Genomic DNA, 26,450 nt, shown 5'->3' with positions numbered 1-26,450 from the left:
CCTGCCACGCAGGCTACTCGGGGAGAAGCGCGAGGAGCAGTGGGGATGGGAGGGGCGGAGAAAGAAAGGAGAGCTTGCCCACCCGCTTCAAATTTTTGCTCCTTTTCCGACCCGGGCCCGTGCCCTTGTACGCCTCAGCTCCTCTGCTTCCCCCGCTTGGCTGAAAGGAAGCAGAGACGACTACACAGGCTGAGTGACCGTTACCTCGATCATGAAGCTCTAGACTTAACACATATATTTTCTGTCCGCGCGATTTTTGTAGGCTTTGCCTCTCTCTACATACTCTTGTAATTTTTTTCGTTGCTGTTAAGATCAGTGCTGTCATGTTTTCCTGTTTGCTTTTGTTTCGTACTTACCTTCCTCGTTCCCAGGCGTCTGTACTCGGCTCGCGTGATGGTATGGGAAGAATGGCCTGGGGCCTATTAAGGAGGATAGCCTTTTTAAATTCTGTTCTAAGGCCTGGATCACGGTTCTAATAATATTTTGACATCGATTAGGAAGGATTTTGTCCATTGGTCGGAAGTGCGGTTCATGGAAGTTACCTTTGCTCTCCGATAAGGACCCACAGTTCAGTCCAAAGTTAGATGTAATACCGAAATCGTGAGGGAAAAAATGCGTCCATCGCGAATTCGATTTTTGGAAAAAAATATTTACAGATTTACACATTTTCCTAAAAGACAAGACTGAACCTCTTCTCCCTTCTGTTATGCATACAAACTTTATCCTTTTAACGTTAAACGGAAAAGCCTACATGATTGCCAAGCCATTACTAATTGAGCCCTCGCTCTAGCATTTTTTTACGGTGATCGGTGTCGAAAAAAAAAGTACGGCAGAAATCAAATTTGACTAGCCCTGAATAATCTGTAGTCTAAATTTTTACTCTTTGTATCGCTCAAAGTACTTATATAAGAAGAACTTTTACAAAAGGGGGCGGTCTTTTTCAATAACGATATCCATTTTTACGAGATTGACTGTCAGCAGGGTGTCAGAGATATCGTCAGAGGTCGGCAATTTAAATAGGACAGTGACGTCAGAGCAAGGAAGTTCAGCTCGACTGAGCTGAGAGTTTGAGAACTCTTTTGTTATTTATGGCTCAATCCCATAAGCAATTAGCTAATATTTATAATACATAGTTTAAGTAAGTGTTTTTGTAAAAATGTTGCATCGGTCGATGCGGAACACTTTGTCCTTAAAAAGTCTCCAAAGTAAACTATTAAAATAATGGAAATTACAATTTTCTGTATGGAACGTGAGCGTTACTAAAACTCCATCGTAAATGGTCGACGCAAGTAAGCCCACATAAAAGATCCTTTTGTCTAGTTCATTATTAAAACATTTCCTTTGACAATATAATAAGTATTCCGTGAATGGTATTACCTTTGAACTTAATGGTGAAATATAACTGGAGTGGATAGGGGGTTACAGCCAATAGTGGGCACACTGAAAATGCTAAAGTGCCGATGTTTCGATCGCATTATATCCGATACATCACATCTCAATAGATTCGAGAAGTAATTGTGGAGGTACGTATGTCATTTTCTTCACACACCACAAGTTTGAATGAATTCCGTGATTGTAAGCTTCATTGATGCGGTCACTTTGCTGAAGTGACTCGGTGAATTCACGTGCATTCTCTCGCCGCAATTCTGAACATTGACCCTTCGAAATTCTATACGTTTGAATGAAAGTGTGCACATTCTCTACTGTATAAATTGAAGAGACTAAAGTTTAAAAAGACAAATACACGAATACATAATTCACAGACTTACAAAGTAATCTGAAGGGAACTTCTGCTTCCATACTAGTTTCGTGTTTAAAATGTTCAAAGGTTTTCGCAAGAAAAAAAGACAGGCGGTCACCAAGACAGCAAAGATGCCTTCAAGGCACGTGGAAGTTCAAGCCTACAAAACTACAGCTCATGAAGAAAACGGTGTGGCAAATGGAATCCTCTCAACAGACGGAGGTATGAATCAGTTTGTTTGTGAAATATTTTGTTCATTCTCCAAGTAATCATATTACTCGAGTTGAGATGCGTTGGTAATTCATAAGTGCTTCGCGCAAAATTCTTTTCTTGCGCTCAAAATGAAAATAGAGGGACCTGCTTTTATTTGGAAATGTTGTACAGGTATTTAAGCAAATATAGCAAAAGAAAAACATCCCTAGGTTTTTTGAGTGTGTTGTCTTATATATACTCTCAATACTGATTATATATTTAGTCATGCAATATATAGCTGTCCAATCATCTTTTAGGATAATCATAGCCTTCCACCAAATAATACTGTTTCAGTTTTAAGCACTGACATGATGGAGTCACAAAGATATACCGTCTATATTTCTTCTCTTCTTCTCCAAACGCTTCGATCCTCCAAAGCTGATTCACCTGGATTTTTGTTCATCTATTTGCATCCAAACGTCTTGAGCAAGTTAATCGAAGTATAGTTTTCGTTGAATACTGTCTCAGCACCCATAAGAATAAAGTAGGTCAACTACCAGGGGTCACCTACCATTTCATTCTTAGTTCCCAGCGGGTGACCAGTGTATTTAGATATTATACTTCTTTATCGAGTCTAATAATATCTGGTATGTCAAGAGATTTTCTGTTGTCTTTTGGATACTTATTCCAGACAGACGATATCTTTGAGCTGCATGCACGCAACATTCGAGAGTATCAGTTCCACGCATCTGCCTTTAATGTTGCGCCTACTGAAGAATCAAACTAAGACAATTAAGACTTAAGAACGCCCTATTCAGTTGTGTTTCTTTTTGCGACATAATGCCGTATAAAGCGATATTCTTATTAGCCACCAAAATTCAGTTTTGGTTAAACTGTGCCTGCACTGCACTGAACCCCACATGCACTAAGTTCAGCCACGCCTGTGTTTGCGTCATGACAGTGATTATGTAACAATGTGAGGGTCCACTAAGCTTATTGTCTTTTTCAAATGATATAAAAAGGTTTATTTTCTTTGAGAACAAATTCAATTAATGATACCGTTGACAAAGAAATTACAAATCAGTTTATTCAGCTTGTTCAGCGAAACTGAATGTAAAAGCGTCTTAAAATTTATAAGAGATTTGTTTCAGAAATAACGACGTTTCGGACGCCACGTGGTAAGCAGCTTCGCCGATAAATGTGACTCTCGGAATTTACTGAGGGCGTCCTTGATCGACAGAGTAAAATTCACCCCAATTCATACGTCTGTCAAATAAAATCAGTAATAAATAAATAAGAAAATAAGAAAAGCAAAACAAAATTCCAATAGGAAAATGCGACTGTACAGCTATACGCGAACGGCAGCGCATGAATTCACCCTAAATTTTACTGTTGCAAATTTCATTTTGCAGGCACTGTAATCTATTTTTTGGTACTTTGAACCCATTGGATGGATTAGCACGTTTCCCTTCTTGAGTCCGTCTTGAGCACTCTAGGTTGTTACAAATTATACTAATCTGACAAAAAGATCATTTCCGTTCTACATTAACCCGCGCAGCACGTGTTCCAGAAACCGTGTTTGAATGATCATAGGTTTGCATGCAAGATTACAGCAACGGGCACAATAAGCTTTTAAATGTTTCAAAAAACATCTGCGAAATTTGCCAAAAGATTGACCAACACCAGGAGCCTAATAATTAAAATTGCGGTAAAATCGATTGAAAGAAGAAGGAAAGAAAAAGACAAAAACTGCAGAATTCCGGTGACCAGAAGGTGGAAATTTACCACTTCCTTAATCCCACTTGTAAATCACGTCAGTTACGGTTCGAAGTGTATCGTAGTTAACGGTATTTCAGGAAAAAACTTTGGACTTTGGTAGGCTATGAACAGGCTCTCGTGTTTGCGTTTCGTGATGAATTTCGTGTTGACGTTCACGCGAGGAGGGGCGGGAGAGAGGATAGGAATGGAGGGGGGTGGGAGAGAAGGGGCGTGAAAGTCACGGAGAAACCCTAGCCCAGGGTGCTTTTCTCTTTGTCAACTACTCATCGTATCCTGGCAGGTTGTAGCCTCCCACGCCTGCGGGGGAGGCTAGGCAGGTTGTGGATGGGAAAGAATTTTCTATAAGCAGAAGGTGCCTTAGGAAAAGAGAAGAAGTAACCTTTCCCTTGATTCCTTGCGTTAAGTTGGAAACCTTCCCATATTCCCCCGGGGTCTTGGGTACAAGGCAGGGGGAAGGGGGCTTGATGGGCAGGGAAGCCTGTACTCAGTTCTAGTTTCTCTACACTGCTATTGATACTGCTACTGCTGGTCACTGCTATAGAGCGTACTTAGCGTACTTCTTCTTCTTCTTCTTCGTCAACGTCATCATCATCATCATCATCATCATCATCTTCTTCTTCTTCTTCTTCTTCTTCTTCTTCTTCTTCTTCTCTTCCTCGTCCTCCTTTCTTCCTTCTTTTCCTTCAGTTTAGGATCTTTTTTTAGCTCTTATATATAAACGGACGCGGATATAGAATTCATTGAAAAAAACTATATCAAGCATGATATTGATGTCGAAGAATCAAAAACAAGTGTTGTGATAAAACTTTGGACTGTCAACAACCTAGTATAAGTTCAAGATGTACTATCATACTCAGGGGAGTAAACTCGTGGATCAGAGGAAAGGTTCAAAAGAGAAAGACTTTGAACGTCAACCTATCACTCAGGTTTTATTATAGATCCTTTGCTCGAAATCAGTGTTACGAAACGCTGCTTGGTACAGACGACGTTAGTATTATCGTGGCAACATCTGATCTCTATTTATCAACAAGCAATATTACATTCCATTTCATAAGAGTTCTTCAAGATGAATGTTACAAGCAGCATGTCTCTAACAGGATTTCCAGGTTAGATGGCCCTGTAACCCTCCTTTAGTAAGAAGCATTGAACATATTACTCATGAGTCCTCATGGATGATACGAAAGCTCCATTTTTCACACACGAAACTTTTAAATCCATTATTGGGACCACGGGCCTTACTTTGTTGACCTCTATAGTCAATCAGGTCTAACTTTTGTGAGTTTTCTTACCGGGCCATTAGAAGTTTACTGAAGTTAATCAACATATGCATAACGCGCAGGCGAAGGCCTTGAGCGAAAACCTAGGCTTATAGAGTCATGGTTCCGACAGCTCGCCATGATTTTCCTGACGCGTTCAACTTGATTTGTCAAATGTAAGTGTTCCGTGAGGAATTGAATTCTTAAATAGTACATCCAGGCTAAAAAGAGACAAAGAAATTCGAAGTCATGTGAAATTTCGTCCTTTATAAACGTCACTGTAGAAAGTTTAATCCCGGCCGTCGCAATCGTGGAATGATTTCAAAGAAATGTACCAAAAACTGTGATTCACGTGCAGAGTTGTTGCTTTCTTCCACCTTTTTGCTGTTCCCTTCGCCCTCACAGTGGTCGTTGCTTTTCACGGCTCCCTACTTATTTACTCCGCCATGCAAGCTTTCATAGTAACGAGCTTTAATCTTTAGATAACACGTGCCTAAACTACGGACCTAATCAGCACAGCATGTGATGTGAATTTGTTCACATCAGATATCTGCAGCTATTATCGTTATTTAGTGCAAAAATCCAAAAGGAATTATTTATATCCTTCTTTTTTTTTTCGTCAGCACTACAAGTTAGTTTCAAGATCAAGTCTAGGGGTCGAATAAAATTATGTGAACTTTAATTTGTGATCTTCAGTACAACTCATGACAAATACCTGCAGAAATGACATATGTTCTCTGCAGACTCTGTAGTCGTCATGCAACCAAAATAATAATATTCTTAAAAAAAGGCTGGATTTCATATTTTCAGTATTAGACGTTGTCAAGTGATTATGACTGAAAATATTAATACCCTCCATACTGAGTAACGTACTCCAGCTTTATCTGCACTCTCCTGGCAACCGACCCTAAGGTGCCTTTAGGAAACGATCAACACAGCATGAAAACGCATCCTCGAGCACTATCGTATATTAGATCGTAATACTGAATACCAGCCTGTCCTTCTACCAGGCAGGAGTAAAATCCTAGCTAGTTGCCCTCGGTCAGTTGTATGCTTGTATTGTCTTATACTTGTTTGAGGACGACTTGCAGCATGGGCCTCTTCTCATCCGGCGAGTGAGCACCTGTCTAAGGGTCTGAATGGGGTGGAGTCCCGTCGGGATGGGGACAAATGGATTTTTCTTCCGAGTCCGAGGACGGGACTTCCCTGGGACTTCCTAATGATGCCACCAGGAAAGGAGAAAAAAAAGTACGTCTTGGGGGTGGGGAGGCCGGGGAAAGGCGTGCCATAGGAGACTGGGGGAGAAACGTATCAGTGCTAGTGTGGCCCTCTGCTTCCCTCTGCTTAGAAGAGGCTCTTTTACCTTTATCGGCTAAAATTTTGGCTCTTTTACGGCTATCAGTTAATTTTTTTCAGTTGCGGTTAACAAAAAAGTTAAAAATTAATTCTTTTGTTTCAAAGAATTAAATATTAATAAACCTGTATTTTTTTCTATCTTTTAAGTAAAATAAAGGTCTTAGGAACATCTCGGGATGAAAGAAGTTATTCCTTTGATAAATTTTAATATTTGATAGATTATGTCGATCCTCCGTGTGCGACCACCTCTCGTAAGCGAACGCCTCCGATAAGCGACCGCCTATCCAAAACACAAAATTTTCTCAAAGCCTTACAGTTGGAACCTTTAGAAAATGACCACCACCTCTTGTAAGCGACCGCGAACACTTTTTGGGCCTTAACGTTTAATGATTTTCTATTGTTTTTAACCTCTTGTAAGCGCCCACATGCTCTGATCTCTACGTTCGCTGTGCACTATGCTACTAGAATATACGAAGAACGGGTAACACTTAAAATGGAACTACACATGGCGTAACTTAAAAATCGCATGCAATAAATTGTCTTCCATAAAGTAAATATGCCCGGACCTCTTCTCGGAGAGGCCTCTTTTTCAGTGGTTCGATTCTTGTACGTAAGCCACCCGTAAGCGACCACTAAGTCTTTGCATTGCATTTGGGTGGTCGCTTACGGGAATTCGACTGTATTCCACTTTTTATACTATTTTAGGCAAAGAAATGTTAACTACGAAAAAGAAGATCAATCTGTTTACCTTATTTTGCACCTTGGCGTGATTTCCTTCTCTTTGGTGCTACTCTGATTTGTTGTTCGCGTAGCTTTTTTGCCTTGCACCTTCTTCTCTTTATACTATCTCGTTAGGGTCTTTACCCTACTGAAGAAAAGAGTCTTTGCAACATGAACTGAAAAAAGACGAGCAAATAGACTCGAACATTTCTGTGACTCTCACAAATACTAGTGTCGGAGCCAAGCTGAGAAGTACGGCTTTGAAGATCTTTGAAAATGAGAGTTTTCCCATTCTCTTAAAATGATATACCCTCTTTGTTTAAATTAAAGGAAAAAAAAGGTTATAAGCTATTGCCAGTCAACTAACATCTTTTTGTGAGGGGTGAAAAGAATCACTGATAACAGAAATCACAGTTACTTTACAAAGAATCCTCGTGAAAAAGCAAAGGCAGACACGCGAACGTACGGAGTCAAGGTAACCGCGAAATAAGAAACGCAACCGGTCGTAAGTGAGCTTAGCACGTAGCCTGCGAATACAGTCTTTTCTCCCAGGCTAGTTTATAGCAACCAATGTTTTTTACGGTTAACTCTTTTTACCACCCAATCAGGGCACCAATCCCGTTCCTAGGGTTCTCTCCTTCCCGTCCCGAGAGAGGGTAAGAGAGAGAACCTGGGAACGAGCTTGCTTTGGCAATTCCCTGGTCTCCCACGCGGACGTTCTTAGGGGTTCGTCATGCGTTCCTGCCCCACGAACGTGGGACAGGAACGCGTGACGAACCCCTAGAACGTCTGCGTGGGAGGCTAGCACTTCCCTGGCCACTTCCACGCTTTGTGACTTTATCCTTGGCCGGAAGCATATCTACTCTTTCAGGAACCGGTAATCGGCTTATCATCTCTCTTATAAATAATGGCTGTGAAACGGATCTATTTCAGGGCTGGTGATCCGCGAGTTATATTTCATCGAAACCAAAATATTGCGTGTTTTGTTTATTTTTGTTTATTTTCTAATGTCTTGGATATACTGATCAACAACTGACTGATGAAAGACTGAAGATTCGTAAACATTCAAGAACTGGTTAATATCTGTCTGACATGTGAATTGCTTTGTTGACAACGCAACGTGAAAGAAACTATCGAAGTAAAAAAAAAAACAAACAAACAAACAATTGTACAAGATAAAAAAATCTTCGACATGGGTTAGAAAAAAATCGATACAGATACAAAACGAATTATTTACACCCTATTCCAAGTTTTATCAGAAGATGGGCCTGATCCTCATATCCTTCCAGGATTTTTTTTTTCAGTTTTTCAGTTGGGACCAGTTTGCAAAGATCCGTCAACACGCCTTAAATCAGTAAAGTTGCCAAGTTTAAAAGTGATTTGTTGAAAACCAGCAAGTCACAAATTTGTAACGGTGGGACAAGATCTAATCCCCTCAGATGCCATAGAAACCTTTTTCGACTTTGTACTTGCTTTGAACGCATCAACGTTAAACGTAGTTTACTTATTTAAATATGCTCTTTCTGGCAGTGTCGATCGATTTTCGGTTACCGTACTGGTCTTTACAAATCTTGAAATTCATTTTTCGTGTTCGATCTCCCGGAGAGTTATCGACTGCCTTTCGCCACTGACCAGACAGCACCAGGACAGCACAGGTTGCCCAAAGTCGAAAAACAAACGTCGGCACTACTGCTGTTGCGTAACCTTCGGAAGTAAGTAAGTAAGTAAGTAATTTTAGTTAACCACATATCGCATATGAGCGATTGCTCGTTTAAATGCAAATGTGCCATAAAAATTACAACGTGATAATTTACATAATGTACATGTACAAGCGATAAATAAAAATAAGAAATAGAGAAATTAAATCAACTAAAAAATAATAATAGTTTAAAAAGAGAAAATATTGGTAATCAGATTTTCTATTTACAAAATACACAGTTGCAGTCATACGATGAAGACAACTGTATGTTTTGTAAGTTTTTCCTAAAAATAGAGAGGGACTCCGACATCCTTATTTTGTCTGGTAGATTGTTCCATTGTTTGCCAGCCTGGTACGTGAAAGAATGTTGTATGTAAAATGAGGTCGGTCTTGGAAGAACAACCTTAAGATGGCCCCGTAGGCTGTAACCATTGCTTCGCAGTAAAAACATTTCCCGAATGTAGTTCGGTACCTGGAAGTATAAGGATATTTATGGAGCAGAAAATTGTTTTTTTCTGAAACGTACAAATATGAAAGAGATTTAAAAACAAAACGGCGCACCTCATTTTAACTTGAATTGACCACTCCAGAAATACCATAACATACCACAATGCTCTTTGTTTGTCACCCCAAAATTTTGCATAAGCATTGTCTTCAGTTTCTCTTGGGAGTTAAAATGGTCCCTTGGGGTGGCAAAGAAAGAGCATTATGGTATGTTATGGCATTTTCTGGAGTCTCTTCTTTCCTGTGTGGTCCCCGGGCCGGAAATCCACAGGAAAAAGAAGAAAGACATATGTGGAAAATGAAAAACACACAACTTTAAGTGAGATAAGCTTTTCTTAATGTAAATTGCTTATAATTGTTGGTTTCAGACACTATTTTGAAGGTTACGCAACAGTGTCGCGTGGACGCTCATGCATAACCTGTAGTGACAACAGGAATATCAGTTTTCGATTGGCTCATTTCTCCACGCCCCCAAAACGCCCCCTGCGAAGAGTTGTCTGCCGATATTTTTCCTCCTTTTTGAAGTACATACCGCGTTTCTTCTTTCCTGTTCTTTGTGTTCCTTGCTGAAAAGAGTTTGTGCAATTCCTCTGAGACACTTGCTCGTTAATGCTTGTGTAAACTTCGTTTTGTTTGGAGCTGTCGTTGATCAAAGTAGATCTTCTCGTTACCGAATCACGCTTTGCTTCGTTGGCAGCTAGTAAATATCTGTGCGTGTGTAAAGAAATACACCGTAGTACACGACCGATTTCAGCGTGTGAGTTTGTGTCATTTCAACCGGCTTGTTTGTATGAGAAATTCATCATAAGTATTGGTTTGTAGCTGCTTCGTTAAAGCCGATGGCGGACGCAAGTACTGTTAAAAGTGGCCATTTGGAGGAAAACAATTCACTATCGAAACCTAGTGATGTCGAACTCATTCTTGAAACTGGCTCAACGAAAGCCAAAGATGTTCATATCGTTAACGGCTCTGTACTTTACACAGGTGAGGAAGTAGCTTCCAATGGGGAGGTTTACTCTGGTACCGAGAAAGAAACACATAAACAAGCGAACGGCCTCGAAGAACACAGAACCGGACATCATAATGGCGGCGCCAGCCCGAAAAGTGAACTTGAAGGTGTAAAGCTGGCTCCCGCCGAGTCGACGTGGACAATCCAAGCCGATGGCGCTGTTAATCTGCGAATGGGATCGTCAGAAGCTACAAGTCGAGTTCCCATGACAGTGGTAGAAGGTTTACAGAGAGCTGTACGTGTAGCACCGAACAGAGTTGCTCTTGCAGTAAAACGAAATGGAGAGTGGATGAAGTGGTCTTACCAAGAATACTACAAGTCAGTGTGTACAGCAGCCAAGGCACTCATTAAGGTTTGCGATATTAAGCTTACGTCCAGTGTTTTTCGATGTATTAATATCAAAATCTCTTAAGGTTCGACGCTTTGGTGTTTTGCAGTTGTTCTCGGTGCAACGTTTCTAATCGAAAATGTAAAAATTCGGCTTTAATAGTTTTAGCTAGTTTTGTTGTTGTGAGTTTCAGCGTCGTTAAAACTCCTAGTAAATTTGATATTGATCTCCAAAAGCACTGAAAGATTGATAAGTTTTACAAATTGATGTGATACGAGTAAATTCACAGGCTTAGAAAACTTTGCCGGTATGAAGGTGACCCAAACAATGTACACATGAACATTCAAGAATGAACAAGATAATTTAGCGTGGGTGCCGGGTAGATTTTAAAAGGACCAGTATTTTGTTGTAATTAATTTTCCATGACGTGCAAACATGAAATTTGAATTCTTATTGACTTTTCCTTCCCTGAACCAACTCATTCTGTTCCAACTTTTCTTTTAACACTTGAAACTTTTATCACATGACTATTTATTGTGAGTAATTCAATTATATTGCCGAGTTGTGTTTCATCCAAGAGTGCGTGAAGATGTAAACAAACTCGAGAACCGGTTTGATTGGAGACCTTTTACAACATTAAAGATTGAAAAGAGTTGTTTCAAGTTATTTTTCCTAGAGAAGTTTCTTAAAAGAGTAGTGGGCATAAAAACGCCTGCAGAAACAAGTTTATAAAGTTAATCCTAAATCTTGATTTAACATGCATGACGTTTGTTTTTGTAGTCTTATTAATTCCTAAGGATTTTTTCAAACAATGCACTTGCATGTAATCGTAGTTTTTGCAAAGAGTACAAGTGACAGATCAAATTTAAGACTTATCAGCATTGTAAACAACTGGAAATGTTTAGTTGCTTGGACAAAACTTGCTGACTCAGAGCGGGTTAAGTTACTGAAATCATGAATTAACCTCTTTTGAATCATTAAACCCTCACTGTATTGACATGCTAAGTATAGTTAATTAATACTGGTAAACTTGTTCAGTACGTGTTGAGTCTGGTAAGAGCTCAGAAGACTGCTTATAATACTTGACAGAAGCTAAGATTCCTTTCACTACGTACTTATCAAAATATGCATGTTTCATGCACTGAGTATATTTTAACTGATAAAATGTACTGTATAGCAGTGGATAACAGTGATTTGGCAGTCTTGAAGGGACAAGTTATGGCAATTAATTAAAACATTTGAAAAGAGGGATTACTACACTATCACCAGGATAACTTTAAGCCTCGTGGGGTGGTTTCTATATGATTGCTGCAATTGCTGAAAATCCTCCAGGGATCTGAATGATATGCTTGTGGCACTTATTTGGGAACGTTATGAAAGCCTGAAATACTGTAGAAGTGAAAATGTATTTCAGAGTTGTTTCCATGTAGAATTAGCTGTGAACTTTGTTTCAATGTTCACAACAGTATCATCATACTATTATTTCTCATGAATATATAGGCAGGATTTGTCTATCCTTCTCTCTTTTGAATATCATTTGCACTGTATTTATATCTTTTCTTTTTACTGACAGCTTGGTCTTGAGCCCTATCATGGTGTTGGAATCATAGGATTCAATTCTCCTGAATGGCTTATCAGTGATTTAGGAACCATTTTTGCAGGGTAAGGAAACCTCTATATAGCCAATTAAAAGTGAGGCTCAAATCTGAGTACTGTAGAAAGCTGGTAATGTAAGCCCTCTCAAGCTAATTAGAGATTAGAGGTCCATTCTACCCCCATTGTAACCAAAAAAATACATTAGATTAAAGCCCGCCTCCCCAGATACAGCTGCATAAGCCCACCTCCATATGTATTGAAATATAATTATTTGAATAATCATTTGATGCAAATTTTTCTTCTTTTTGTTGGTGGAGAGTCCACCAGATGACTTGCAAATATCACCTGTCTACAAATAATGGTTTGCTCACCTGACGTACAATGTTGTCCAACTGTGTTTGGCTGCAAATAATAATGAGCTCATGTGTAAATGAAACCGCCCTTTTCCCCTTTTTTCCAATCGCTTTTGCGTAAAAGTGACAAAATGACAGATATTCATTAACAAACATACTATGTGGCCTAATGATTAAAGAAAAAGTGCCTTGAAACAAGCTAGAGTGGTGCTGATCAAAATAAGTTTTGCGTTTACTGGTTTTTAAAGATCAGCATAAAAACCCAAACATCATAATAATTAGCAATTTTTGTAAGCCCTCCTAAAGCCCCTTTCAAAGATTTATAAGCCCAGGGCTTACAAGGTGCAGTTCATGGTATACAAACAACTTTTAGTGACACTGGTCGCCAGTAGTAGTAGCCAGTCAAGGGATATTTTATTCAAAAAAGGCCATCCATAAAGAAATGCCAAGCAGATCAGTAACACCCTGATACAAACAAAATTAAAGTAGGTGGCGATTTTCACCAGCAGCCGGCTGGTGACAGCATCAAACTACACCTATCATAGCTTAGACATTGCACACAATAAATTCTCTTCCAGGGAGTTAAGACCTGTCCCCTTATGGTTTGATTGTGTAGATTCTTGATTTAAGCAAATGCCTGCCTTTAGTGACCACTAAATCTTTGCATTTTGGGCAGTTGCTCACAAAAGGTTCATTATTATTGCATTTTGATGGTAAAGTTCCCATGTGTTTGATTAATTTTAACTTCCCGTTATTTCAGAGGCCTTGCTGTCGGCATTTACACCACAAATTCTCCAGAGGCCTGTCACTTCGTCGCTGAAAACTGTGAAGCCAATGTTATCATTGTTGAGAATAAGAACCAACTGCAGAAAATTCTGAAGGTGAGTAAATTGGTCTGAATTTTCTGTTGCTCAGTTAAAGTAAGTTTATTTATTTTGTTGTTGTAATTCTTAGCCACTGAGTTGTTATGGGTACAGTACTGACTGTAGTCTGTAAACTGTATTTAGTTATACCGCATGCTAATTGCCTGGTGGACTGCTGATCTGCTGAGGTGGAACTAAATATAGCTATGTTAGCTTGCGCCAGACCACCAACCATGGTCTCAAGATCTTGCTGGCTTTCAGATGAAAACCTTGACTCATTTCAGATGATCACATTATTTGGATGATGACATTAGGCTCCTGTTTGGCCCTGTTCCTTCATTCTAACATCCATTAGAAGGATCAGACTTTTGAGTGACTGTTTGAAAGGATTAATGGGATTGATGTTGTAAGACCCCAGTGTTGTAATTTACCTTCTTGTGGGTTGCTTATGGAAGAAACAGTTTCAGGACCCACAGTGTATTGTGAGTCCCTGCTGCTGTATCTTATAGCGAAGCTAATAAATAATAAAATTCATTTTTGAAATAAAGTGAATAATGATATTCTTAATAATTTACTAACAGGTTTGGGACCGACTGCCACATCTGAAAGCTGTTGTGCAATACCTTGGAGATATTGAAGGAGAAAAACCACCTAATGTATACACAGTGAGTATGAGTGTGTAGATTAATATTAGCCTGACTAGTTTTCCTCTTTTTGACATGGCTTTTTCCTATTTTGGCTTTGCTTTTTTACAAGGTTTCAACCTCTTAAGTTTAGTGTGAAATGTTCGTGAATATTGCTGAATAATGAGATCAACAACAAAATGTGGCTTTCTTGATTGCTGGCCACTGACCTTGATACACATGATACAGACTGAGTATAGTATGTTGGTTGACCTAGGTTCTCACCATTCCTGACATCTTGCGTAACGAGTAGTACTACAGTCAGTCTGCAATGCAGTCATTCTTAACATTTCTTCACATTGGAATTGACCATTCATAGCTTGAATTTTCTTTGTCCTTTGAGACATGGTTACTTTGTTTTCAAAATCTAATCAGATTTAGTTTGAATGATCTTCTCAACTTTTTTATTCTCCTCTGAAGTGCTTGTCAATTTTTTTTTCAGTGGAAAGAGTTTATGGAACTTGGCAAAGATGTTGCTGAAGAAACTCTTCAAGCAAGAATTGCCAATTTAGCACCAAACAAGTGTTGTACACTTATTTACACTGTAAGTTCATCTATGATAAGTTTTTGTTTGGTGAGAGACAAAACTGTGGAGATTTTTCAGTGGGCAAGTGATTTTTAACAGCTGGGTTAAAGTCAGTTTACCCGATGTAAAATGATTTTAAAAGCTTTCATTTTGAGCTTAAGCACTTTTTCAGAGTGATTCATGCAGGGATTGTAGATTGTGAGTGGTCTGTATGTTAATGTTTGTTGAGGCGATGCTATGAAGAAACAACATTTTATATAGCTTGCTTTGCATTTTTAATTCAGAGTTTTAAACATTCTTTCAAGTGCTAATCCTCTTTTATTCTTTTTCTCTAGTCTGGAACCACTGGCAATCCCAAAGGTGTAATGCTTTCACATGACAATGTGAGTAACTTAAGCTTTCCTCCCACTTTGACTGAAGTTTTTTTTTGTCCTATAGGTACAATGTAATTAATTTTGGCTCGTTCAGCGACTTTCTTGTAGGTTCAGCTCTAGAGTCTAGAGTGGTACATTGTAGGGGGTAGGGGGACAGGGGGGGGGGGTGGGTTTACTCCCATTTATAGGCTAGATAGGTATGTGCCTCTTGAAAGAGTATGGTTTTTTAAGGGTCTTGCCCCTTAATTTTTTTTTTTTTTTTTTTTTTTTTTGGAATATGTACTAGGATTTTAGGATTTTGTTGAGTCAATGTTATGCGCAGATGAAAATTTCTTTCCCTGGATTGATATTTGCGCAATACAAATCAATAAAATTATTATTATTATTATTAATATGGGGTATCATTTTTGCCCTTGCCCCTTGCTGGTGTTGTGGCCTCAGTGTGATCCTTAGATAGCTACCTAAATTTTATCACATAAAATTCAATTGCATAAAATAATACCCAGCTACACAAAAAGTTATGTTGCCATTTAAATTCTTAGATTTTGTTTTTCCCTTGAATGGGGTATCATTTTTCAAAATTGGGGTTTAAATAGGGTATCAATCATCCTTAAATTAATGGGGCCAGGGTTAAAGACCCTGGGTGGCACACCCCTTATTGAAAATTTTGAAAGTTCCCCCTCCCAGCCCAGGAGTGTTGCAACATTAGAACTGAACTACAGGTGTAATTAAGTCACTGCATTTTATAACTTTGCATATCAGGTAGTTTGGACTGCAGACTGTGCACTGAAGCATGTTCATGCTGGCGAGAAAGGTCCAGAACATGTGGTCAGTTATCTACCTCTGAGCCATATTGCTGCACAGGTAAATAAAAAAATGCAACAGTAAATGTCAACTAAAAGAATTTTACAATTTGTAACAGGGACACCTGGAATACATTTAAGCCTTAAGCGATGTCTGATGGTAAACTACTCGCTTACTCAGTGCTGGATTTGTGTTCTAACTTGCCACAAGTGTATAGGCTTGTGAATCAATGGGAAGACATCTAGGGGCCTACAAACGTACCTGGCCTCAGGTGTCTTATTTTTGCTTTTAGGTGACAAGAAATTTGTTTTGACATGGAGGACTTTCGTTAAAGCTTAAAACCTTTTACGAGTTCAAATCAATGAAAAGCTGAGTTTTACTTATAAGTGACCTATGCACAAAGGCCAGTCAAAAAGTAGGGGTCCTAGTGCAGCTACGCAACTTGATACCTTGTACTGCCAAGATTCGAAACTGTTAGATTTGGTAGGAATTCAATAAAATATATGGGACCTCTCATTTGGTCGAAGTTGCCAAGACACCTAAGAATGATAGAAACTCTGAACTCGTTTAAGAGGGGCATTAGGAAAGTTGACCTTCTAACTCTTGTAAATTTTTAGACGTTTTGGGCTTTTTAACAAATTTTGTAAATAATAATATATAATCTACACGCAATCTTTTATTTTTATTTTTTAGTGATTTACGTCTGGTATTTGACTTATTATTTTACAGTGTACCCCATTAGCTTATAGCTAAAAACATAGACACTTAAATAAAGTTTTAATTTATTCATTCATTAACTTGTTTTTTTTTTTTTTTTCATTATTTTTTATTTTGTGCTGTCTTTTCTAGATATTGGACATTTATATGCCAATCAATCTTGCTGGTTCTGTCTGGTTTGCACAGCCAGATGCACTTAAGGTACATGTAATTTGTATTTACTGATTTTTCCACAATCCAAAATAGATGATTTTGATGATGATGATGATTATTGCTGTTGTTGTTGTAAATCTCCTTACAAAGAAAGTTATTGTCAGGGACGATTTTCTTCAACAAAGTTAATTTAAATTTATTACCTTACAGTTCATGCCTTGCCAGAGTTGAAGCACCACCACTAAGAAATGATTAGTACTCAAGTTATATTATTATTAAATGACATTCTTTCTTTTACATTTTTGTCACAGGGTACACTTGTCCAAACCCTGAGGGAAGTCAGGCCAACATTGTTGTTTGGAGTACCAAGGTATTATAATAGTGCCAGTTTGCCTTTGTTTGCTGTAAGCTTTATGAAGTATTTTTGGATCAATTTAGGCTTCTGGGAAACTGCCCACCTACCCCTCCGCTAAGCCAACATTTTGCCCTAAGTGAGAAGTAAGTGATAATGTTGGCTTAGGAGAGGGGTAGGTGGACAGTTTCCCAGAAACCTAAACTGATCGTCATTTTTTAATAAATAGCCTTTTAGCTGTTATGTTTAAGCTTCAGAAATTACAGTTGAAATAGAAAATATTGTATTGTATTGCAGAAGTCACATTCAATGCATTGTGTATACTTTTGCGTTCTCATGTGACATTGTGTAACCTGAGAAAATCAATCAGAAGCACTACCCAGATCTGGGTAGTGACAGATTATTAGTATGGAATTTCTGCATCCATTCCTGAGGTGTCATTTGTTTATGAAAACAATGGTAGTGTTGCAAAATGTCTGCTGTTATTTCAGGCTAGACATTGCCTTGTCTTGCTAATGCTGAATCTGCCGTGAACACCCAAATAATGTGACAATATAGACGACATAACAATTATTGGGGTCATCCTTGGTGTAAAAACCTGCAAAATTCTGCTTTGTTTTCTAGCTATTATTATCCTTAACTCTATTGTGTTGACTTCTCAGTGGCTTCTTTGTATTAATAATTAATTTATGTCATTCGTGAGTTTCACAGGTTTTTACACCAAGTATGAGCCATCAATTGTCAATCCCTGTATGATCCCCAGCCCTCAGTTAATGAAAATCAATCTAATACATTATTCCTCTTGAAATGATGCTTTTGTCAACAGAGTGTACGAAAAGATCATGGAAAAGTTAAAGGAACTGGGTCAGCAAGTGACTGGAGTGAAGAGAAAGATTGGTAGCTGGGCAAAGGGTGTGGCACTACAGGGGAACATAAATCTTGAGCAAGGGTAAGCTGTTATGAGAGCCGGGTCAGGAGCAAAACTCTGCATGTAGAAGTCTTGAATTTGATTAAAAAAAATGCTGAAAGCCAATATTATTCTAGGGAATTCATGTGTAAGAGCCGGTTGAATTATGTAAGGGGACTGAACTACTGTGGAGGAGGTTTTCTTTCAATGAACTTTTCCCCCTGGAAAAGAATTGAGAGGCAATACACTCAGTAATTTAAGCAGTATAGTTTTTATTCGCAGATCAGGTGGTCGAAAGCTTGCATTTTTAACGTTTTTACAAGCCAGAGGAAGTTTCTTTATATTTATAAATGATCTATACTAGCTGTGGCCCCACTACGTGTACTTTTTTTCAAGCATAGTTTTTGTTATTTTGAAGGGGAACATGTTAACGTTTTATAAACTCATGTGTTGGAACATATGATATTCAAAGGGGACATTCTTCAGACGTACTTCGAGCAAATATCGAAACTAAACATGCTTAATATTTTATAATCTTTGTAGGCTGCTTACCAACAGTGTAGACCATGTTTCAACCAGATCTTTTTAAAGTGATTTTTTCTCCTGTTTTGTTTTGTTTTCTAGACGCCCTGTGCCTTTTGGTTGGACTCTGGCAAATGGACTGGTCTTGAAGAAGGTACACGCCCTTATTTTTCAGAAAATATTTTATGACAAATCAAGTCCCCTGCCTCCTCCCCAGGCACTTCGTTTTTGCGCGCTTTGGTCGCGAACAAAGGTGAGCGCGGAACACGAGAGACTGGTGACAAAGCGCGGGGGACCACGAGATTCCCGCGTTCCTTTTCGCGTTAATTTACATCGAGAGAGAGACATCTGGGTATGAGGCAGCCCAGTTCCCTTGAAATTCTTCTCGAAAGCATCAAGAAAGTACTGTCAGTTGGTTGGTCAAACGCAGCCAATTTAGCCACAGGTTCAAAAGTTAAAACCACTTTACAAGAATCCATGATTCACTCAAGGTGTGAAAACGTTCTTTTTTCTTTTGAAAACGGCCACTTTCTTGAACGTCCAATGTGTTTAATGGACTAATGACTGTTTTATGATGGTTTTTATATTGGTAATTCTCTCTTTTTTTATTTTCTCAGATTCGACTGGCTTTAGGGCTGGACCGCTGCAGGCTTTGTTTCGTGGGTGCCGCTCCCGTTACCTTGGAAACCCTTCGTTATTTCCAGAGTATCAACGTGCCACTGTACGAACTGTACGGCATGAGCGAGTGTACCGGCCCAATGACAGTGTCCATTCCAGGTCATATCACCTCAGGAAGCTGCGGTATAGCCATGGAAGGATGTGAAATGAAGATTATCAACGAGGACGACGATGGAAATGGAGAGGTGAGATTTAACTAAACAAACAATTATTCCCAACTCTCTGTACTATTTGCCACTTTAACCCTTTAAACCCTAATGTCAAAACTGAGATTCTCACTAACTGAAGAATTTGTTGAAATATCCATTACACTCATCTTCCCTGATCATGTACTCAATTCTCATGACCACTCTGTTTTCTAAAGCATTGATATAATAAGGAGAAATTTCATGCTGATCACTCTTAGAGCTTAAAGGGTTAAAATCGAGGAGGAAACTGGGCCGAGTTCACTTTCGCAAAGGCTTCCGGGACTGTTGCTAGGGAAAGGTAAAAAATTGGCCAATAGCTGACCGGCGCGTGCCGAGAAACCATCCCAGAAACACTTGCGGGCGCATTTTGGCTCCAGTTCTCTTTTCGTTTCTAAAGTGGTGAATAAGACTTCGGAAATGACGTTTGAATGTTCGAAATTCAAGCGGAGCTATTAGCTTCAGGCAAGTGGTTTCATTGAGGCATTATCTTTTATTTATATGAGAGTCAGTATGGGCAATAGAAAACTGTTGTCTATACGTTATTCGCAAACGAGTTGTAGAAATATTTTTTCTGAGAAAGTCGCTCTCAAGAGACTGAGGAAACCAAATTGCGCTATCATTACACCATTTCCGTGGTCTACTAATTTTTGACTCAATTCATAAATCAGTCAGGTATAGTAAATTTATTAACAAGAGGTCGTGCTGAACGGAAAAAAAAACTGTTTTCGTCAGTTCAGTTCTTGTAGAAAACGTTTCTCACTTGTCTTACACACCTCCGTTAAAGGAGCAGTGGGCACCAAATGTTTCAAAACTCAAACAGTGGGAGAGCGGCCATATCAATCTCTACTCGTGCGCCTTTCCCTCGCGTGTTGTGTGCGTGTCATACACATTCTCGCACTCTATTCCTCTCACGCAGCTGCTTCTTATACTAGAATTAACACAATGATACTTAGTTTGGTTAATTTATAAGCGCACATCTTTCTTTCTTCCGCCGAGCTAGAAATGCTTGCTTACAACATTTGGATTCACTCTTTGCTTGATAATATTCAGATTTGTATGAAAGGGCGCCATGTTTTCATGGGTTACTTGAACAACGAAGAGAAGTCAAAGGAAGCGTTGGATAGTGAAGATTGGCTTCACACAGGCGATATCGGGAAAATCAACGAGGTGGGTACTTCTTTGCAAGTGATTCTTAGCATCATATGACTATGATTTTAGCCTGTCCACAGGGTTTTTAGGGTCTTTTTTTTCGAGAATCTTGGGGGCACGAGAACGAGCACGGAGCCCCCACCCCCATCCCTTGCCCTTACGGTCAATATGTCCCCTGCGGTTTTTATTTTCATACGCGCGCTCGACGATCTCTAAAGAGAAAATACTGGAGAAGGTTCGGAACAGGCTAGTTTGATTAAGACCTTGTCTTAATTGAAATAATAAGGTCATTGGGTAGCGACGTTAATCTCTTCCCCGTGTTTCTTTCATTCTTGCTTGTCAATTAGCGGGGTTGCCAAGGGGGAGTGGGAGGGAGGAGGCTATATCAGTGGGTTGAGTGGGAAAGGGCTCGCAATAAATTGCGTTGCTTTGGTGTCGCTGCATCGTCCTTTAGAGCTTTTAAAACTAAACAAGATAATAATTATTTGGCCGGCTTGTCTGGAAAAGGCGGTATCCGGGATGCTGAGAGCAGAGTGTGGAAAAATGCGGAGTTACCAAGTAGTCTGAGCCACTCATATAATAATTCATCTTTCTCGTATATTGACCAGGTTTAATATTAATTCTAGCATCCTCACGGAACCACATTCAAACTGTTTGTTTCTTTGTTTACTTTTTCCTTCTGTAAAGAATGGGCAATTGTTTATTACTGGACGCATCAAAGGTAAGTGATTTGTGGTATTCTTGGTTTTCACATACGGCTTCAAATGTTAAAAAATAGGTAAACAAATAAAGCATCGATCCTCCTGATTTTTTACTTTCATGAGGTGTTAGAGCAGCTAAAAGTTTCTATTTTTACAAATTTTCACTTCGAAAGGGTTCTCGTTTTGTGATAGAGTACGCGTGAATTTCTAACCTTTTGCGTGACAAGGCATTAACGTGGCGGCCGAGAGAGCTGTCATGTAGGTTAAAAAGGTGACTTATTTTGGGGGATTTTGATGTTACAGCGGTTCCTTCTCCCATCGCGTCAAATTCTATAGTTTTATGTTTATGCAGAAGATTTCCCCTTGTGTGGTTTTTGTAAATGGTAAGCACCCCTTGTGTCTGCAATACGATTTATCGGAAGCGTCCACACGTATCCAGATATTTTTGGATCTGCAACTTTTTCTTTCCGGTTAAAAATTTCCACGTCCACACGTGTCCGTATTCAAATCGAATTTGCCCGTCCACACGTATCCGACACGTATCTGGATTCACTCTAGTACTCAGGACTCCTCTGGGAATATTGGCAACAGAGCATGCGTCGTAAAGTGCACGAAATTCAGTTGCATCCTGCAAGATGCATCTACGGGTAAAAGAGAGAAAACCTGGGAACGAGGTTGCCATCTTGAATACAGTATTCACGGTTAAGAACTGGGCTCGATCTTGTTACGTCACCGAAAAAATCTGGATTTAGCGTCCCTACGATTCCGGATTCATAGCGTATTCAAAAATTTCCACTCTGGAGAGCGGATTCAAAAAGTTGCGGATTCGTACGCCGGATTCACCTGATACGTGTGGACGGAGGTCGTATCCGGAAAGAAATAGTTTGAGATTCAATAATATCCGGATACTTGTGGACGGGGCCTTAGTCGCGGGTTTACATTTTTCTCGCAGAATTAATCATCACTGCTGGCGGTGAGAATATAGCTCCAGTCCCCATCGAAGACGCCATCAAAGAAGAGGTGCTTTTAATTAGCAATGTGATGGTCATTGGTGATAAGAGAAAGTATCTTTCCTGTTTGGTTACGCTGAAGGTATGAGCAGCATACGCTTGTTTGAAATAAATAACAGTCTTGAGCTTTTACGCAGACTCTGTTTTGGCCCGTCTCGCAACGACCTTCCAAAGAGGGGTGCGTGATGAGCCAGAAATTATGCAGTTTTCAACATATATATCCTAGCATCCATTACTTACTGTTGCTTGTCACGTAAGGATCCCCCGCAAGGAAGAGCGCGTTATGAGCCAAAATAACTTTTGAATTGGAGGCTAAACCTAGAAGTTTTGCTTATCGTGACGACCCTTCCCATGGAGGAGTACGGTGGAGGTTAATCTGCGCGCTCCAATAAGTTTTTCTCGAGTTTGCTGTGTCCTTAATGTGATTTTTTTTGTTACCAGGTTGACGTGGACCCAGATACTGGAGAGCCTTCAGATAATCTCACTGAGCTTGCTGTTAAGTTTTGCAAATCTCTCACTTGTGAAGCAAAAACTGTTTCGGAAATCTTGTCAAGTAATGATGAGAAAATAATGAAAGCAATTAAAGAAGGCATCGACCGTGCAAATGCCAAAGCCGTGTCCAGAGCTCAGAAGGTGGGTAGAGTAAAAATAGTCATTCTTAACCCTCAAAGCCCCAATATCCACTAATAGATTCTCCGTACTGATCACCATACATTTCCTCAATAAAGAAGTTGAGAGAATTTGTTTGAAGATCAAAGCATTTTCCCTTTAGTGATCATTTCATTTATTCTCATAACCTACTCATTTGATTATTATTATTAGTTCAAAGTCTTTGTTGTCTGCATTCTTCTTCTTTCTGGCTGGCTGTTTGGGTTTGTTGGCTCTGAAACTTGATCTGTTCGGGGCGGACTGGATCCTTCGTTCTGCTTGCTCACGTTTTGCTTGATCACGAATCATGGTGGCTAGCGTTCCTTTTAGACTGTTGATGGTCTGACTGTCTGAGGTAACGTTTTTTCCTGCTGTTCAATCATGAGACTGAGGAGGTCCTGTTCTGCTCTGGTACAGATCTCTTCGAGACGTTTGTTGAAATCCTGGTCGGGTCTAAGGTAGCCTCCCACGCAGACGTTCTTAGGGGTTCGTCACGCGTTCCTGCGCCACGAACAGGCAGGAACGCGTGACGAACCCCTAAGAACGTCCGCGTGGGAGGCTAGGTCTAAGGTGCGGTCTGGGTATCGATATTGTTAAGAGAAAGTGGATGATTGCTGCTCTTTGGACTGTGATCTCTGGGAATACGGATAAATAACTATCCAGGGGATAAGTGTTAGGAAAACTGACTGCGTTATCCACTGGATAGTTATTTAACCAGTGGATAGCGTTATCCACCTTTTGAACTACTGGGGCTTGGGAAAAGCGGGACGAGTAGACGTCAATTTTGTGTCCATGTCTTTAGAGTGAGCAAGATCTATGTGAACCGTCTTTTTGTTACCTTTGATGTAAATTTTTAGCGCCACTGAATCTCTTTTTTTAGGTGCAGAAGTTCATCATTTTAGAAAAAGACTTCTCTATCCCTGGAGGAGAGCTGGGTAAGAATTGCCCGTTCACTTTGTTGTCGGTATTAGGGAGTTAAAACAACTAGGATGGCGGCAGCAACGGGGGGCGTCATTAATAAATTGTATTCGCGTTTTTTTTTAAATTTATAATGGTTATTTCAACTGGCTTCATCGGTCAAATGTTGGCGAGTTTTCCTAAATTTTTAGGGAGCACACAAAGTTTAAGAATAGTGTTTACGTCCTCTATAATACATCACACTGGAAAGTCAACGTGAAAAGGTTTCATGTTTGGGTCGTGCAGTAACGGCGAAGAAATGTACAAAAAGCCTGATGCACCACGTGCATAGTTGTTGTTTAGTGGTTATTATACCTATTGTTTTTCGACGCCCCCGTTGCCGTCCCCGTCGTGGTTACTTGACCCTTCAAGCCTCAATATCCACAGACAAATTCTCCAAACTGATCTCTATGCGTTTCCGGAAAGAATAAGTTGAGAGAATTTAATAAAAGATCAAGGCATTTACTCTTGAGTGATCATTTTATTAATTCTCATAACTTATCTCTTGACAGTGTATGGATAATGTTTGGAGAAATTTGATCTTGGTCACTATTGGGACTTAAAGGCCTATACCCTCTATAGTATAAACGATACACTACTGTTGACCACGATTTTCATATGAAAGTGGAAATGATCTTAGCAGTTGAGTAATCAATCTAAGCGGTTGAAAAAGATCCTGATTCAGGCGTGACCGGGAATCCAACCCTGACCTTTGCAATTGACCGAACGCAATTCTCCATCCATGGAGCTAATCAAGCCAACTGGAGAGCGCGCCATTGCGAGTTCGTAATACTGTATACCCGATGGTGGAAGAGACATGAATGAAAGAATATGAAATAACTCATATTTTGAACTGCAGATAAAGATACAGGTCAGGGTTCGATTCTCGGTCAAGCCTGAATTTTTTTCAGGTTCGTTTTCAATCGCTTAGGTTGTTTATTCATAATTCAACGGCGAGGATCATTCCCACTTTCATATCTCTATCTACAGCTCAAAATATGAGATATTCAATGTAAAAAATTATAATTTCCATTTAAAGATTTTACTGATACTGATGTTGATATTGGTGATGGTATTGACGATAATTTGGGAGCTAACACGCGTCGCGGAAAACTCCTTTGCCACCCTCATAATGATGATAATACTGATGGTGCCGTAATGTTTGTAGCAATGATGATAACGATGATGATGCAAGTGATGTTGGTGGTGATGGTGACTATGGTATCGATGATGAATTGGTGGCTGTTACGATGATGATGGTTGTGTTAATTTTATTGATATTGATGATTGGAGGCAAGGTTGGCGCAGTGGAGAGTGAGAGCACTCACTTCCCACTAATGTGGCCTGTCTTCATATCTCGGCGTCGTCGGCATACGTGGGTTAAGTTTGTTATTGGTTCTCTCCCTTGCTCCGAGAGGTTTTTCTCCGGGTACTCCGGTGCTTCCCTCTCCTCAAGAACCAACACGTCCAAATTCTAATTCGATCTGGAACGCACGGACACATTTAAACGAGGTCTGAAAAAGTCCTAAGTATTTCATGGGTAAACAAATATCAATTTGATTGTGATGGTGGTGATTATGATGATGATAGTGGTGGTGATGAAGACAGTGATGATAATGTTGGTGATGATGAAAATGACTATGATTATGCTTACAATAATGATGGTCATGTTGGTGATTCTGGGTGTCAATAATGGTGATAATGATGATGGTAATAGGGTTGATAATGCTGGCAATGATGGTGACGTGGATGGCTATGATGTTGATGATAATGACAACGATGGTGGTGATGTTGATGATTCTGCGTGTCAATTATGGCGAGGGTGATGATGGTAATAGTGTTGATGATGCTGACTATGCTGCTGGCAATGATGGTGGCGTTGATGGTTATGATGATGATATTGAAAATGATACATCAGCAAGAGAATATAAATTAACAGAATACTTATACATTTTTCCAGGTCCCACCCTCAAACTGAGGAGGCCGATTGTGTCCAAGATGTTCAAAGACAAAATCGACGCCCTTTACGAGGACGAACACCATTGAAATCAAAACGTAATATAATGATTTTTTAAAAGGAAAAGACTACTAACATAACCAGTGCGCACGGCAAAATGCGGCGAATTCGCTGGATATTGTGCTCACTTTATCATGAAAGCAGTGCCGTGTGACATCTTGATTCTAATTCATTCGTAAAGTTTGTAAAGAGCGTCGTCACATAATTTGTTTGCAAAACCCACTTCAGACTTTTTGCAATCGATCAATTACCCAAAATGTTGTCGAATCACTCCAGTAACAGTAACCCGTAAATGGGGGGCGGGGGGTGGGGGGGGGGGGGGGTTTAGTGCCCCTTCAAATAAGAGGGAATGTACTTACTCAGTGACATACTGGGTCAGAAAGGATGGTTGTGGTAGAGAAAGGGACCGTTAGAAGAGATTCGACCGTATTACCGAGTTGACGAAGCAGGCCAATCTGGTTTTCAACTCCTGTCGCCCTATTGGTCAGTTTATAGTTTCGAGTGAGTCTGGTTTGGTGTTGTGTCGAATTGCAAGATGGGAGTTGCTGACGCTATTTCTTTTTTTATTGGCTAGTCAGGCAAGAGACTGGGTAAAAATTCATATCCCAAAACAATCCCACAGTTCAGTTCGACACGAATAGGATCTTAGATACAAACATAAAATGACC

At 39.7% G+C, this 26,450-nt stretch overlaps 1 protein-coding gene across 4 annotated transcripts; it reads left to right on the top strand.

Moving 5' to 3' along the window:
* The first annotated feature begins 1,375 nt into the window (after window positions 1–1,375).
* Window positions 1,376–26,075, top strand: LOC140937611 (long-chain-fatty-acid--CoA ligase ACSBG2-like). 4 transcript variants are annotated; one of them, XM_073387158.1, is made up of 20 exons: window positions 1,376–1,523; window positions 1,829–1,963; window positions 10,232–10,608; window positions 12,158–12,246; window positions 13,294–13,414; window positions 13,978–14,061; window positions 14,522–14,623; window positions 14,941–14,988; window positions 15,742–15,843; window positions 16,633–16,701; window positions 16,965–17,023; window positions 17,832–17,954; window positions 18,537–18,588; window positions 19,052–19,297; window positions 20,351–20,467; window positions 21,137–21,170; window positions 22,103–22,242; window positions 22,602–22,793; window positions 23,689–23,743; window positions 25,726–26,075. In XM_073387158.1, the coding sequence occupies exons 2-20, from the start codon at window positions 1,873–1,875 to the stop codon at window positions 25,809–25,811; spliced, it is 2,187 nt and encodes a 728-aa protein (XP_073243259.1). In that variant the 5' UTR covers window positions 1,376–1,523; window positions 1,829–1,872; the 3' UTR covers window positions 25,812–26,075. The 4 variants fall into 4 exon arrangements, with proteins under 4 accessions (XP_073243259.1, XP_073243257.1, XP_073243258.1 ...); XM_073387156.1 differs by lacking the exon at window positions 1,376–1,523 and having other exon boundaries at window positions 1,543–1,963; XM_073387157.1 differs by lacking the exon at window positions 1,376–1,523 and having other exon boundaries at window positions 1,543–1,963; window positions 14,941–14,992; window positions 15,746–15,843.
* Window positions 26,076–26,450: the final 375 nt, after the last annotated feature.

The sequence above is a fragment of the Porites lutea genome, chromosome 5, assembly GCF_958299795.1.
Source record: "Porites lutea chromosome 5, jaPorLute2.1, whole genome shotgun sequence".
Lineage (NCBI taxonomy): Eukaryota > Metazoa > Cnidaria > Anthozoa > Scleractinia > Poritidae > Porites > Porites lutea.
Note: the sequence above shows the minus strand (reverse complement) of the source record. Positions and strands in the feature narration are given on the sequence as shown.

Excerpts from the sequence above, each read along its gene's own strand:
- LOC140937611 (XM_073387156.1), top strand. The coding sequence starts at position 1,819 with ATGTTCAAAGGTTTTCGCAAGAAAAAAAGACAGGCGGTCACCAAGACA. Across the intron at positions 15,844-16,632 it reads TGAGCCATATTGCTGCACAG|ATATTGGACATTTATATGCC; the intron begins GTAAATAAAAAA and ends TGTCTTTTCTAG. Across the intron at positions 20,468-21,136 it reads ATATCGGGAAAATCAACGAG|AATGGGCAATTGTTTATTAC; the intron begins GTGGGTACTTCT and ends CCTTCTGTAAAG.